The 14,851-nt window shown below is 46.4% G+C and overlaps 2 protein-coding genes across 3 annotated transcripts in view; both read right to left on the bottom strand.

Moving 5' to 3' along the window:
* The window catches only part of IARS1 (isoleucyl-tRNA synthetase 1), an 89,375-nt gene extending 86,656 nt beyond the window's left edge, over positions 1 to 2,719 (bottom strand). Inside the window, exon 1 of the mRNA XM_066257451.1 lies at positions 2,638 to 2,719. The gene's annotated coding sequence lies outside the window, so the exon portion shown is untranslated. The remainder of the gene's footprint in view (positions 1 to 2,637) is intronic.
* Positions 2,720 to 12,675: 9,956 nt separating this feature from the next.
* The window catches only part of NOL8 (nucleolar protein 8), a 43,292-nt gene continuing 41,116 nt past the window's right edge, over positions 12,676 to 14,851 (bottom strand). For both annotated transcript variants that reach the window (XM_066257453.1, XM_066257452.1), the window contains exon 17: positions 12,676 to 13,450. In XM_066257453.1, the coding sequence (XP_066113550.1) occupies positions 13,400 to 13,450 (51 nt within the window). In that variant the 3' untranslated portion in view covers positions 12,676 to 13,399. The remainder of the gene's footprint in view (positions 13,451 to 14,851) is intronic.

Consider the following 14,851-nt stretch of genomic DNA (forward strand, 5'->3'; position numbering starts at 1 on the left):
TTAACACTTCATACTACTGTTTTGATTTTTATTCTATATCCTACATACCACTGTAGATTACTGTTCACAGTGGAAAAGCTCTGAAAGTAACATTTCTGTTACAAAGAAATCCAATGGCTCCTCGCTCCCAACAGCATTCTGTAGACTTTTCAATGGAACAGTCAAGGCTACCCTGTCCTTACTCTAAATTACTATTCTCACTCTTGCCCTTTACTCCTACAAAATTCCAGCTCCAGCTATATCACACTGTTGGTCACTGCTGATAAGCAAAGCCACTTTCCTCCTGCAGACCCTTTTTCCACATGCTCTAACACTAACACTATTTAGCTTAAATGGAATCCGTTCTGAGGTTTTCACCAATCTCCCCTTTTCAGAATACTCCTTCCCCTGAGTCTGTTTCTCTCCTACATATCTGTGGTTTATTTGCACTGTATGTTTCACACACTCTCCAATTCAACTGCACACTTCTTGCTGGCAGTAGGACTGTATTATTTAATCTCCACTGTGTGCTTTACAATAAGTGCTCCAAAATGTTTGCTTGAATGAACCCCTTTGTCAGCATCCTTCACTTCCTCAGTGGTACTCCTTCAACCTGCCTTTCCAATCTGTCCCACTCCATAGGCTCTTCCTGACCCAGGACCATGGTTCGGGGGATTTGCTTTGGAATTTCACAGTTTTGGTGCCACTACTTTGCATATGAGCTGTAGGAAAAGTTACTCAACCTTTAAACACCAGGCCTGACCTGTGGTGGTGTAGTAGATAAAGCGTTGACCTGAAAATGCTGAGGTCGCCGGTTGGAAACCCTGGGCTTGCCTGGTCAAGGCACATATGGGAGTTGATGCTTCCAGCTCCTCCCCACCTTCTCTCTCTGTCTCTCTCTCCTCTCTCTCTCCCTCTCTCTCTCTTTCCCTTTCTCTCTCCTTTCTAAAATGAATAAAATAAAAATAAAAAACAAAAAAAACACAAGTGTGTCATTTGTAAAATAAAAGCCATTATACTCATAATGCTAACTTAGTGCAATAATGGCTATGACAGCTCACAGCAAACACGTCAGGTATTATTACTTCTTTGTCCACAAATTGCATTCTATTGCCCTTGCCCAGGAACTAATTGCCTTTCCAAAAACATCTAGAGTGCAATCTACACTTAACTGCCTTTTCTCCCCTCCATGTTATTTTAGTCTTTAATAACTTACGAGGACATTGTGGTCACCCATCTTACTGATATTTACTTTTTAAATGTTCATCAATCACTAGAACTCCCCTAAATCTATTACTTTGCTTCTAATATCATCCCTCCTGAGCTCCTTGAAAACCTGGATGCTAAAAGTAATCATTGCGTCACCTTATAAAAAGCCCATCTTTCCTCTGGACTCATTTCAAATACTTCATTCAAGAAGGAAACCACTGATTCCTAAGTCTGGAAGCTAAATGCCATCTCCCACTTGATTCTCACACTCACTCTAAGCTGCAGGGGCTACAACCCTACTTCCTGAATCAACACACATACCTTGGAATCTTGCTATAAACAAAAGTCTGGAGGAAAATTATGTTTATTCAGATAATGACTTGCAAATCAGGAAACATAGCTCTCGGTATGAGCAAAGAATATGTTCCAAAAAGGACGGCATAAGGCAGGGTTTATAAAGACAAAAATTGCAAAGAGCTGATGATCCAACTGATGGGTTGCTAGGGAAAACAAGACCCTAACTTTATAAAATTGGTTTTCTGATTGTCGAAAGTAACTGGACTTTTAATAGTGGGCTGACTCTGGGGTTAGGCTAACTGGGGTTGTGCAAAGAGAATAATGGGTAATATGTGATTAAGCATTCATTAGCATCCTAGATTCAGCCCACGCTTGTGGAACAAAAAGACTGTCCTTGATCACACAATTAGAGTACAGGGAGTGTCATTTAACGACCTCTCAAGGAGTACAAGCTATCAAACTGCACAATCAGCACACGAGAGCTACTCTTTTGGGGGCAGTTCCCGAAACCAAAAACGCAAAGTTATGCTCTGTAAGCAGCCTCAGAGCTCAACATACAAAAAATCCAAATTTTGGGCTATTAGTCATATTAAAGTTCGTAAAGCTCCTCATTACTATACTTTACTATGATACCCAGGGCCCTCTCTCTACCCAAGCCCATCGCAGCTCCTGGGAAGCCGTGTCCTCGCACCTGCAGGTCCCACTGGAGGTCTGCCTTCCTGCTCCGCGCGAACGGCGCTATTACCCCGTGAGAGCCGAGGGAAAGCCGGGCCTTCTGCCCCTTCTAACCGCAGGCACCCGGCAACCAACGCTCCTTCCTGTGAGCCCAGCAGTACTTGACCTGTTCTTATGAATACCTCGACTTCCAAGTAATGTCTAATTCTACCCACCTCTGCACTCCCCTAGCAAGCTCGATCACACCCAATTCCACGACCACCCAACGGCTGAAGGGTTACCACGACCCCAGGTTGAGAGGAAATTCCAAGGGCTGCAGCCCTCGGCCCAAGCACCAGGATGCATACCGGACTCCGAGTTCCTTAGTCCCCTTACACCCCTCCCAATGTTCTCCTTGGAAACAGAGACACACGCATCTAACCAACAGCCTGTGGAGACGTTAAAAAAACATCACGCTGTGTTCCTGAGGTGCTGTACCTGAGGGCCGCCGAGCCGGCGAACCTAGGAAGGAGCGCGTGCACGCCACAGCAGCGTCCTGGGTGATGCAAGGCCCGCACCAGGCGGCTGAGGGCGGTGTTTCATACCAGCTAATCAGCGCGCGCCGGCGGACACCAGGCAACAAACCAGGCGTCCATTGGCAGCGCGGGGCGTGGCCACGCCCACCGGGCCCCTCCTCGTGGTCCTCGCTGGGAAGGCAGCTGCAAAATTTCGTGCTGCTTGGGCGAGGGCGCTGGGGAGTGACTAGGACCCGTACTGGTTGACGGCTGAAGTTCTGCCTTTTTATCGGGAGGTGTACGCGTTTATCAGTGTTCACTTCTCGATACGTGGGACAAATCCAATCCCACGACAGTGGCCTCAGTAATTGTACTGTGAGCTGTGAGCATGCTATCCTCAGGCGGCTCTCCGAGGTAAGCGCTGCAGAAAGCAGCCCTTGCTCTAGGCCGTTTCAGGATAGCGCAGACCTTCACACCAAATCATACAGCACCTTGCAAAATGCGGAGTCCTGTACTACACGGTAAGCCTGCTGGGCCAGTCTCTGGAGGTGGGTTACAAAAAGCTGCACTTTAACAGGTACCTGGGTAACTCTGCACACTAAAATTCCCGACCCACCGATCTGAAGGGACCCTCCTGTTCCCCCGAAAAACGCAGGGACCACAAACTGTCTGGAAGGAGCCGAAGCATGCATGTTCAGCGGGTTCCAGGGAAGCCTCTCCTCCCTTGTCTTTCAGGACCACCTCCAAGTTCTGGGTATCACCGCAGAAATTATGGTAAATGCCATATAGAGTAAGGTAACCAATTGTCCTCCTTTAGGGAGAACAGTCCTTTTGTAAGTTTCGTTCTCCCTGGAAAAGTGTCCTCCCACGTGTCCTCCTTTTTAATGTTGTAAGACTAATCTGTAAATGTCCATATTGGATTGATGCCAAGTCGATCCATTGCATGTGATGTGATGTATCATATTTGTATCTAAATGAGTACTTTTTTCCTATAATTATTAAAAATTAATAGGCATGTAAGCATAATTACAATATAACATATTACAAATATATTTATATTATAGTGTACTATTGTTGCAATGAATGTGGTTTTTTTTTGTATTTTTTGAAGCTGGGGAGAAACAGACTCCCGCATGCGCCCGACCGGGATCCACCCGGCATGCCCACCAGGGGGCGATGCTCTGCCCCTCCGGGGCGGTCGCTCTGTTGAGACCAGAGCCACTCCAGCGCCTGGGGCAGAGGCCAAGGAGCCATCCCCAGAGCTCCGGCCATCTTTGCTCCAATGGAGCCTCGCTGCAGGAGGGGAAGAGAGAGACAGAGAGATAGGAGAGGGGGAGGGGTAGAGAAGCAGATGGGCACCCCTCCTGTGTGCCCTGGCCAGGAATCGAACCCGGGACTTCTGCATGCCAGGCCGACACTCCACCACTGAGCCAACCGGCCAGGGCCCAATGAATGTTTCTTTTATTTACAATATTATTTTCCATTTATTTTTGTCCTCCTTTTCATTGTAAAAAAGTTGGTCACCTTAATATGGAGAAAAAAAAGTCTGGGTAACCAGCCTTAAGTGTTTCTCATTCCCATTTTGAAAGCAAAATTACTTCATTTATCTGCTTACATAATTTGTATTATTTCTGCTGTGACTGCCTCGCACCTCTGGATCAGCTGATTAAAAATAAGAGAATTGGGTGCCATGCAAAGGACAGTTACCTCAGGTTTTGGCACTGGAGAAGGAAATTTTAGGCCATGACAAATTGAGAAGAATTCTGCATGTAACTGCTTATTGTACCCGTTACAGGGACAGAAAATTGATCTGAAAATACGTAGAAAGCACTTAATAAAAGTTTAAGATGATTTTGATAATCTGTGTAGCGTTCATTCAATACTCACTTTAAAGTCTAGGAACACCCTACCAAGTGTCAGGGATTAAAGGAGGTGGGTTTCATGTGCTTCCTTAAAGGGGTTAACTCTGGACTCAGTAACTTTTTTTTTTTAATTTTTAATTTTATGTATTTTTTTTTCTTTTCTGAAGTTGAAAACAGGGAGAGACAGTCAGACAGACTCCCGCATGCACCCGACCGGGATCCACCCGGCACGCCCACCAGGGGCGATGCTCTACCCACCAGGGGGTGATGCTTTGCCCCTCCGGGGCGTCGCTCTGCTGCGACCAGAGCCACTCTAGCGCCTGGGGCAGAGGCCAAGGAGCCATCCCCAGCGCCCGGGCCATCTTTGCTCCAATGGAGCCTTGGCTGCGGGAGGGGAAGAGAGAGACAGAGAGGAAGGAGGGGGCAGTGGAGAAGCAAATGGGCGCTTCTCCTATGTGCCCTGTCCGGGAATCGAACCCGGGTCCCCCACACGCCAGGCTGACGCTTTACTGCTGAGCCAACTGGCCAGGGCCTATTTTATGTATTCATTTTTAGAGAGGAGAGAGAGACAGAGAGGGAGAGAGAGGAGAGAGAGAGAGAGAAAGGAGAGAGAGAGAGAGAAGAGGGGAGGAGCTGAAAGCATCAACTCCCATATGTGCCTTGACCAGGCAAGCCCAGGGTTTCGAACCGGCGACCTCAGCATTTCCAGGTCGACGCTTTATCCACTGCGCCACCACAGGTCAGGCCTGGACTCAGTAACTTAACTCACTTGAACAAACACATTTAGTTGTGTCTCCAGTCTTTGGGTACCTTAAATTGCAACCTTGTTCACGTCATTTTTATCATCTGTCCAGACAGCTCAGATTAGAACAGGACTGAGGGCTCCCAGATAGATAAGATCAGGGAAAATGTGTGAGAATAGGTCTATTTAAAAATTGTTCTGAGAAACACTATTGTACTGTTGGGAAAACAGATTTAAACATGACCATGAACACACTCTCACTGAGAGGTAAGGGTCTATTTCCCCTGCTATTCTGTTAAGGTGAGCTCTCTACCCAAGCCTCCGTGTTCTTTTTGATCTATAGAATATAGAACTGACTGACCCTGTTTCTGGGCTAGGCTGTTAAGAGACTGCCAGCATTTGCTTCCTGCTTCTAAATCCTAGTTGCCATGCTGCGAAGAAACCCATGGATAAGCACTGAAGGAGGGGACCATCTTTGAAGTGGATTCACTGGCTCCAGCAGGGCCACTTTAATGACATTACTGATAGATATATGAAATTCCAACTGCCCTTTTGTTGTCCCATCTGGCTGCCTGACCTCACCCTTACTGGACAATCACCCCTGAGGCAGAAAAGTTCCAGAAAGCTGATCAACTGCCCAAGGAGGAGCATTCCAGAAAGCTGAAATCCTAAAACCATAAAAGGGAACATACCAGAACTTTTGACTCAGTACCCCCTCAGACTCTCCTAAGCCCTATAAAATTTGCCTCATAATCTGTACGGGTGCCCTTCTCCCCAGAGAAGTGCCCAGCAGGGTTCCTTTCTTCCTTTCAATAAAGCCTGTTACTCTGGTCTTTCGAACTCCTATGGATTCCAACATTTGTTGCCAAAACCTGGGACAGGGTACTAACTGCCTGGATGATCCCTCTTTGCCGTCCAAACTTACAACCAGGGAAGCAATGGGCAGTGGAAGCTCCTCCCAGGCTTACTTCGATTCTGTTTGGACGTGTAATTGTAGTTGATTGGCCGGCGATCTGACCCTGTCCCAAACCTCTGCTGGATCAGAAAGGTAGGAGTTTCTCACTCCCTTGGCCTCCAAATTTCTCTCTAAAAACACTCCAACCTGGTCGGACAGTTTTGACTTCAGACCCCATATCTATGAGTGGTCTGCCTCAACTCCTTTATGGACTTCTACGAAAGTCTAGGCACGCCTAGCCAGGCCCCTTTCCTACATCCCCGGATCTCAGCCTTGGAATGATGACCTCCTGTCTGAGACTCTCTTTCTACAGTATAGCTTTTCTCCTCTTGGAGCTGTGACTGAGGGCAGGGATGCCCCCTTCTCTCACCAGTCTCCTCTCCTGTGGGCTCCTCTCAGTCCAAACCATCCAGCCAGACTCCCCTTGGAACATGGGCTCCTCCCAATCTCAGGCCTCAGAGACTACTCCTCTATTTCTTCGGGACTCTCTACTCTCTGAGGTTCACAGTTTAAGGGTTTCTACTCCGAGCAGCTAGCTTCTATGGACTTTCTCAAAAGTCTGGGTGCCTAGCCAGGTTGCTTTCTACTACTATTACAATATCCTAAGAGATCTTGACAATTTCTGCCACTGGACGGGGAGGGCATCAGAGATTCCTACGTGCAGGATTTCTTCTCCCTTCACTCCTGTTCTTTTTTTTTTTTTAATTGATTTTTAGAGAAAGAGGAGTGAGAGAGAGAGAAGGGGGAGGAGCAGGAAGCATCAACTCCCATATGTGCCTTGACCAGGCAAGTGCAGGGTTTCGAACTGGCAACCTCAGTGTTCTAGGTCAACGCTTTATCCCACTGCACCACTACAGGTCAGGCTCACTCCTGTTCTTAATCTCTATGCTGCCTGTTATACACGCAGGCCGTTTTTGGCCAAAGAAACCTCACCTAAAACCTCTGCTCCTAATCTTTCCTTCGCCTGACTCTCAACTATCTCCACCTCCTGCCTGACCCCCGGGGGCACCCCTCTCTCAGGACCCCTGTCTGGCGCCTCTGCAAATCTCTTCCACTTGAGTCTCTTCCCTCCAGAAAACCCCTCCCTTCTCTTTGCTGAATCTTCTTTTTCATTCACCTGCAAATACCAGTCTCTCTTCCTCCTCCCCTGCTGGCCAGGGGCTCCTCCCTTCTCCACTATGTTCTTAAATCCCTCCTCCCTCCTTACAGACGGGTGGCTTTGTCTCTTTTTCTTCTTTGACTCATCCCCCCACCCCACTGGCATCGGTTCTTTTTCTTCTTCAACCCATCCTTCTCCTCAGAGACTGTGCCTTCCACTACCCCTCATCCTCTCCCCTCTCCTCAGAGCTCTAAATCTTTTTTTTTTAATTTTATTTATTTTTTACAGAGACAGAGAGTGAGGCAGAGAGAAGGATAGACAGGAACAGACAGACAGGAACGGAGAGAAATGAGATGAGAAGCATCAATCATTAGTTTTTCATTGTGCGTTGCAACACCTTAGTTGTTCAGATTGCTTTCTCATATGTGCCTTGACCGTGGGCCTTCAGCAGACCGAGTAACCCCTTGCTGGAGCCAGCGACCTTGGGTTCAAGCTGGTGGGCTTTTTTTTTTTTTTCTCAAACCAGATGAGCCTGCGCTCAAGTTGGCGACCTCAGGGTCTTGAACCTGGGTCCTCTGCATCCCAGTCCAACGCTCTATCCACTGCGCCACTGCCTGGTCAGGCCTAAATCTTTTTGACTGCTCTGACCACGTGGTGCCACCACCAGCACTTTAATCTCCTCCTCCTCCTGCAGATTCTGACCCTCCTTTCCATCCAGCTGTGCACAGTCCATCCATTTGCTTTCTCTTCCTCCCTCTATGCTGACAACTCCCAGCCACCTCAAAAAATTTAAAAAATCAGAATTGTCTATTAAGCTGTGTGAGTGAGTAATTTGTTTTGTCTCTGTCAGATATCTCTAATTTTAATTGAAACAAGTAAAGTGTGCTCAAATTTCTTAATTTATAATTTGTATGAGAAATCTTTGTTTAATGTGTAATTGTGTCTGTTTCTAAGGCCTTAAACCAATAATTACCCACCTCTTAATCAATGCTTACTCATCCCCATGGACTTTCCCTGCAATATCCCCATCCTTCCTGTTCGAAAACCTTCACGGGCTTATTGCCTCTTACGAGATTTACACCTAATCAGTGAGGCGGTAGTTCCCCTCCATCCAGTAGTCCCTAATCTCTACAAGCTACTGTCACACATTCCCTCAAACATCACTCACTTCACAATCTTAGACCTCAAGAATGCCTTCTTGCCTGACCTGTGGTGGCACAGTGGATAAAGCGTTGACCTGGAAATGCTGAGGTCGCCAGTTCAAAACCCTGGGCTTGCCTAGTCAAGGCACATATGGGAGTTGATGCTTCCAGCTCCTCCCCACCTTCTCTCTGTCTCTCTCTCCTCTCTCTCTCCCTTTCTCCTCTCTAAAATGAATAAAATTTAAAAAGAAAAAAAGAACGCCTTCTTTACCATTCCTCTACACCCTGACTCTTTTCTGTTTGCCTTTACTCGGACACTAATGCAGCCCAGCAATTGACATAGACTGTCTTACCCCAGGGGTTCAAAAACAGCCCACATCTATTTGGGCAGGCACTATCTCAGGATTTAGCAGCATGCAATCTCGAAACTAGTACTCTCTTAAAATATGTAGATGATCTACTCCTCTGCAGCCCTCCCTGCTTGCCTCAAGGAGACACACTTCCACCCTTAACTTCTTGCTGTGAAGGGATATCGTGTCTTCTCTGCTAAGATTCAACTTCACTCAGTCTGTAGTCTATCTGGGCATCGCCTTAACGCCCACCACCTGAGGTCTCACCCTAGATTAAACTCAGACCCTCCGCAGTCTCCAACCACCTACCACTGCAAATCAAATTCTTTCTTTCCTTGGTCTAATAGGATTCTTTAGACACTGGATTCCCAATTTTGCTCTTAGTCAAGCCCCTCAGTGAGATCTTCTGAGCATGGCTTTTAAGGTCTATAATGGCCAAGGGAGCAATGAAAAAGGCAAATAAGGCCCAAAGGAAATCAGAAAATACCAGCTTTTGGCATACACTCTTAAGGCTCCAGCACCCTAAAGGTCTTCATAGGATTCCATCAGGGCCCTACTCCAGCATGGAAAGAAATGTCATTGAACTGAAGCCTGCCAGGCTTCCCAGCCCCACCGATTGGCACACCTTTGCTGTGGAAAGAAGGACACGAGAAGGTAAGCTGCTCCTTGCTCCATGGAGAGGGATGATTCACTTTCTTCTAGCCCTGCTCCAGCTACCTGTGACCTGACCTTGCCTAGCATGCTGGGAATTGCCACTGAAGGCCCAAGGACATCATTCACGAGCCTAAGATATTTCTTCCAAGTAGCAGATAAATTGATCTTATTTCTTGGAAACACAAGGGCCATCTACTATGCCTTGCCTGAATATTTAAGTTTTATTTCTCTCTCGAAGATCTCTACTGTGGGTACTGACAGTCTGATTTTGTTGTTGTTTTTTTTTTTTTGTATTTTTTTCTTCTTCTGAAGCTGGAAACGGGGATAGACAGTCAGACAGACTCCTGCATGCGCCCGACTGGGATCCACCCGGCACTCCCATCAGAGGGCGATGCTCTGCCCACCAGGGGGCGATGCTCTGTTGCAACCAGAGGCCAAGGAGCCATCCCCAGCGCCCGGGCCATCTTTGCTCCAATGGAGCCTCACTGCGGGAGGGGAAGAGAGACAGATAGGTGGAGAAGCAGATGGGTGCTTCTCCTGTGTGCCCTGGCCGGGAATCGAACCCGGGTCTTCTGCACGCCAGGCCGACACTCTACCACTGAGCCAACTGGCCAGGGCCTTGTTGCTTTTTTTAATGTATAGTATCTCCTTTATTCCTCTTGTCTCAATGCCTCATGCCTATTGTAGGTTGGAACCTGCTGCTAATTCCAGCTAGAAGCAGTTACGAGGACTTAAACTCTAACTGCAAAGTGTAGAAATGTGACCACCCTTTTCCTAAGTACTTGCAGGATTTACAGGTTACTCAGCAAACTGTTCAAAGACTGTCCAAGAGGCGCTTCCAGCATCACATCAACGAAGGAGTGACTTTCACGTGGACAGGTCCACACACCGTGATCCTGACAACTCCCACTGTTGCTAAAGTAGAAAAACAGCCTGACCTGTGGTGGTGCATTGGCTAAAGCATCGACCTGGAAATGCTGCGGTCGCCAGTTCAGAGCCCTGGGCTTGCCTGGTCAAGGCACATATGGGAGTTGATGCTTCCAGCTCCTCCCCCTTCTCCCTCTCTGTCTCTCCCCTCTCTAAAAATGAATAAATAAATAAATTAAAAAAAAAATAAAGTAGAAAAACAGCATAACACCTATATGTGTCTCCCTACTAATTGGACAAAAACTTGTACCCTAATCAATCGCACTCCAAATATCAACCTAATTCCACCCCATGAGCCTCTTTCAATTCCTAGTACACTACCCGCCAATCTAAGAACCAAACGAGCTGTACAGGTAATCCCTCTTCTTGTTACTTTAGGAATTTCTACAGAAGTAGGTCTAGGGGCAGGGGAACTGGCCACTGCCATGTTTTATTCTCTCTCTCTCTCTCTGAAGCCCAGCGAATTTGTAAACATGGAATCAATGGTTTCTCACAAACTGGGTGTCTTGACTATTGCCTTTCATTGGTCCACTTATTCTATTTATTTTTCTAACTCTTAGACCCTACCTTTTATATTTGTTCACTAGTTTCTTACAGAACCGCATGCAGACCTTCGCCAATCAGAAAATTGGAAAAATCTACCTAACCCTACACACCAACCCTGATACCTGCCCTCATGAAACAGAAAAATCTAGAACCCTATAAAAACAACCCTACTCCAAACAATGGTGGAAAACCCCCTTGTTCTTGATGCTAGCACCAATTATAGGGCCAATCCTAATTTTGTGCCTAATTTTAATGCTTGCCCCTTTCTTAATATTAAGTTCCTACAGGCTTGAATGAGGGAAATCTCCAGAATTACCTACAATCAAATGCTTTTACAACCCCTACTCCAAGTGCCCCAGGGAGGGGTTCACGAAGGAGGCCCCCTATAGGGATTACAGCAGGAAGTAGCTCCAGAAGATGGCCGGTCCAAGACAAACCTCCTTCCTGAACTCCATACCCTTTCCTCTCCCCACCTCTTTTCCTTTTCATCATACCAGAGTTGAGAAATGATTGATATACAAATTTACCAGAACTTACAACTGCCCTTTTGTTGTCCCGCCTGATTGCCTGACCTCACCCTTACTTACTGGATAATCACCCCTGAGGCTGAAAAGTTCCAGAAAGCTGGTCAACTGCCTAAGGAGGAGCATTCTAGAAAGCTGAAATCCTAAAACCACAGAAGGGAACATACTAGAACTTATGATTCAGTACTCCCTCAGGCTCTCCCAAACCCTGTAAAATTCACCTCATAATCTGTAACTGGTGCCCTTCTCCCCGAAGTTCCTGGCAGGGTTCTTTTCTTCCTTTCAATAAAGCCTGTTACTCTGGTCTTTTTGGACTCCCATAGATTCCAACAATTACAGAGTAGTGATGAGCAGTCAGTCCCCAAAGAATACTGACCAGGTTCATTATTTGTAAGCAAATTAATGAGTTTTGTTTTGTTTTTGTTTTCTGAAGCTGGAAACGGGGAGAGACAGTCAGACAGACTCCCGCATGCGCCTGACTGGGATCCACCCGGCACGCCCACCAGGGGCGACGATCTGCCCACCCGGGGCGATGCTCTGCCGTGACCAGAGCCACTCTAGCGCCTGGGGCAGAGGCCAAGGAGCCATTCCCAGCGCCCGGGCCATCTTTGCTCCAATGGAGCCTTGGCTGCGGGAGGGGAAGAGAGAGACAGAGAGGAAGGAGGGGGGGGGGTGTGGAGAAGCAAATGGGCGCTTCTCCTGTGTGCCCTGGCCGGGAATCGAACCCGGGTCCCCCCGCACGCCAGGCCGAGGCTCTACCGCTGAGCCACCGGCCAGGGCCAAATTAATGATTGTTAATGGGATGACTTGTTACACAGCAACTGATAAGCTGTTAATATACATCAATAGAAGGTGGAACATTTGGATTATCCTGCTGAGTGGACATTTCCATTCTCCATGAAATCTAAAGTCTTGGAAACAGGAATGACTCTTTTATGTGTTGAGTGAGCATTTGAGATCTCACTTCCTGGCATGTCATCAATTTGGCTCAGATAAGCTCATAAAAATTAAAAATAAAACTGAGGTGCCTAGCATCCCCTGTGCTAGGCATGGATCTAAGCAATGGGGAAATAATGAATAAACAGGTAACATCCCAGTCCTCATTAAATTTATATTCAATCAAGGTATAAAACAATAAATACTCCATTTCAGATACTCATTATGGCTCAATGATTATCCCTTAGGATTGTTTGTATAACACAACTTTCTACAGAGCCCAGTTTGATAGCATTATTTGTCTTTAATCGTAGCCTGGTTGATTAGGGTCCTAACACCTGACTGTGGCTATGTACCTTTCAAACAGTTGGATTTTTCATAAGCCTCTGGCCTAACTAAATTTTTGGGATTGATGGGCTTGCCTCTTAACAGTTCTGAAAGGCCAACGACAGGAAAACTCTATTTGGTATCCCTTTCTGGTCTTTCCAGAACCCTCCAATGATGTTGGTATGGAATGTGCTGCATTTCAGTTATTCACCAGGTTGAAAGTACAAAAATCAAGTTTGACTTGTGTTCAACAAATGGAAGTAAGGTGTGTATGTTATAATTAGAAATAAATATTTCAAGTAGCCTATGATTCACATAAAACCTAACTTGGAAAACACAAGTTCTCTGACCTATATATTTAAAAAGGCTTTATATAAAGCATCAGAAGATGCCCATTAGTTATTGAGGATGGAGGGCTAAGAGATCATATACAAAAAGTATTTTTTTTTTGAGGGATTATCTTGTGCTTCATTAAAAAAAAATGTTCAGGTTAATTTTTGGGGGGTACTTAGGAAGAAATAGATGAAATCCACAAAAAAACATAGCAACCAGAATGATATGCATCAGCCAGGTTTTGAATATTCCTTCACACCGAATTCTTGTCAGCTAAAATTATTTTCTGGTTCATCCAGTTCCATCGGTGAGTTGTTCACAATCAGTATCAAAACCATTAATGACAGTTTATTTTGGTTTCACTCTCCTTTTAGCATCTTTATGTTTCTTCCGACAATCCTAGAAAAACAAAATTAAAAAAGCCTTTGTTAAAAGTAAATGTAAGTTATTTTCAAGGAATTCAGTAACTATAAAGTAAAATTTAGGGTCATCCAGTGTCGGTTATAGAAACCATTTTGGAAGTGATCGTGTGACATGAACTGGGACTATTTAAATTTTTGGCTTTAAGTGTTTACAATAGAAATTCTAACAGTTTTTTACTTTCTGTTACTTAATGAGCATGGCGCCCTTGCTGGTTGGCTCAGTGGTAGAGCGTTGGCCTGGTGTGTGGATGTCCTGGGTCTGATTCCCAGTCAGGGCACATAGGAAAAGTATCTGCTTCTCCACCCTTCCCCCTCTCACTTCTGTCTCTCTGCCCACCTGCTCCTGCATCCACGGATTGATCGAAATGAGTTGGCCCTGGGCACTGAGGAAGGCTCCGTGGCTTCTAACTCAGGCACGTAGAAGAGCTCAGTTGCTAAGCAAATGGAGCAATGTCCCAGATGGGTAGTGCATCGCCCCCTAGTGGGCTTGCCAGGTGAATTCTGGTCTGGGAGCATGTGGGAGCCTGTTTCTGCCTCCCCATTCTCTCACTGAATTAAAAACAACAAAAAATGAGGCCTGACCTGTGGTGGCACACTGAATAGAACACAAACCTGGAATGCTGAGGTCGCCAGTTGAAACCCTGGGCTTGCCTGGTCAAGGCACATATGGGAGTTGATGCTTCCTGCTCCTCTCCCCACCCTTCTCTCTCTCTCTCTCACTCTTTCACTTCTCTAAAATGAATATAAATAAATAAATAATAAAAAAAATTGAGCATGTCTGGAACTAGACCTATCACTCCATTCAGCCATTCTTCAGTCTTTTCACCTATACTGTGTGTTGGATAAAACAACCTCAAAGTTCCCTTCCAGCATCAATAATTATTTTTTTAAGACTTTATTCATTTTATTTATTTTAAATTAAATTATTATTTTTTTGTATTTTCTGAAGTTGGAAACGGGGAGGCAGTCAGACAGACTCCTGTATGCGCCCGACCGGGATCCACCTGGCATGCTCACCAGAGGGTGATGCTCTGCTCATCTGGGGCGTCGCTCTGCTGCAACCAGAGCCATTCTAGCGCCTGAGGCAGAGGCCACAGAGCCATCCTCAGCGCCCAGGCCAACTCTGCTCCAATGGAGCCTCGGCTGCAGGAGGGGAAGAGAGAGAGGAAGGAGAGGGGGAGGGGTGGAGAAGCAGATGGGCGCTTCTCCTGTGTGCCCCAGCCGGGAATCGAACCTGGGACCCCTGCACACCAGGCCGATGCTGTACCACTGAGCCAACCGGCCAGGGCCCAAGACTTTATTCATTTTAGATATGAGAGAGAGAGAGAGACAGAGAGAGAGAGAAGGGGAGGAGCAGGAAGTATCAACTCCCATATGT

This window comes from Saccopteryx bilineata, chromosome 2 (assembly GCF_036850765.1).
Source record: "Saccopteryx bilineata isolate mSacBil1 chromosome 2, mSacBil1_pri_phased_curated, whole genome shotgun sequence".
Classification (NCBI taxonomy): Eukaryota; Metazoa; Chordata; class Mammalia; order Chiroptera; family Emballonuridae; genus Saccopteryx; species Saccopteryx bilineata.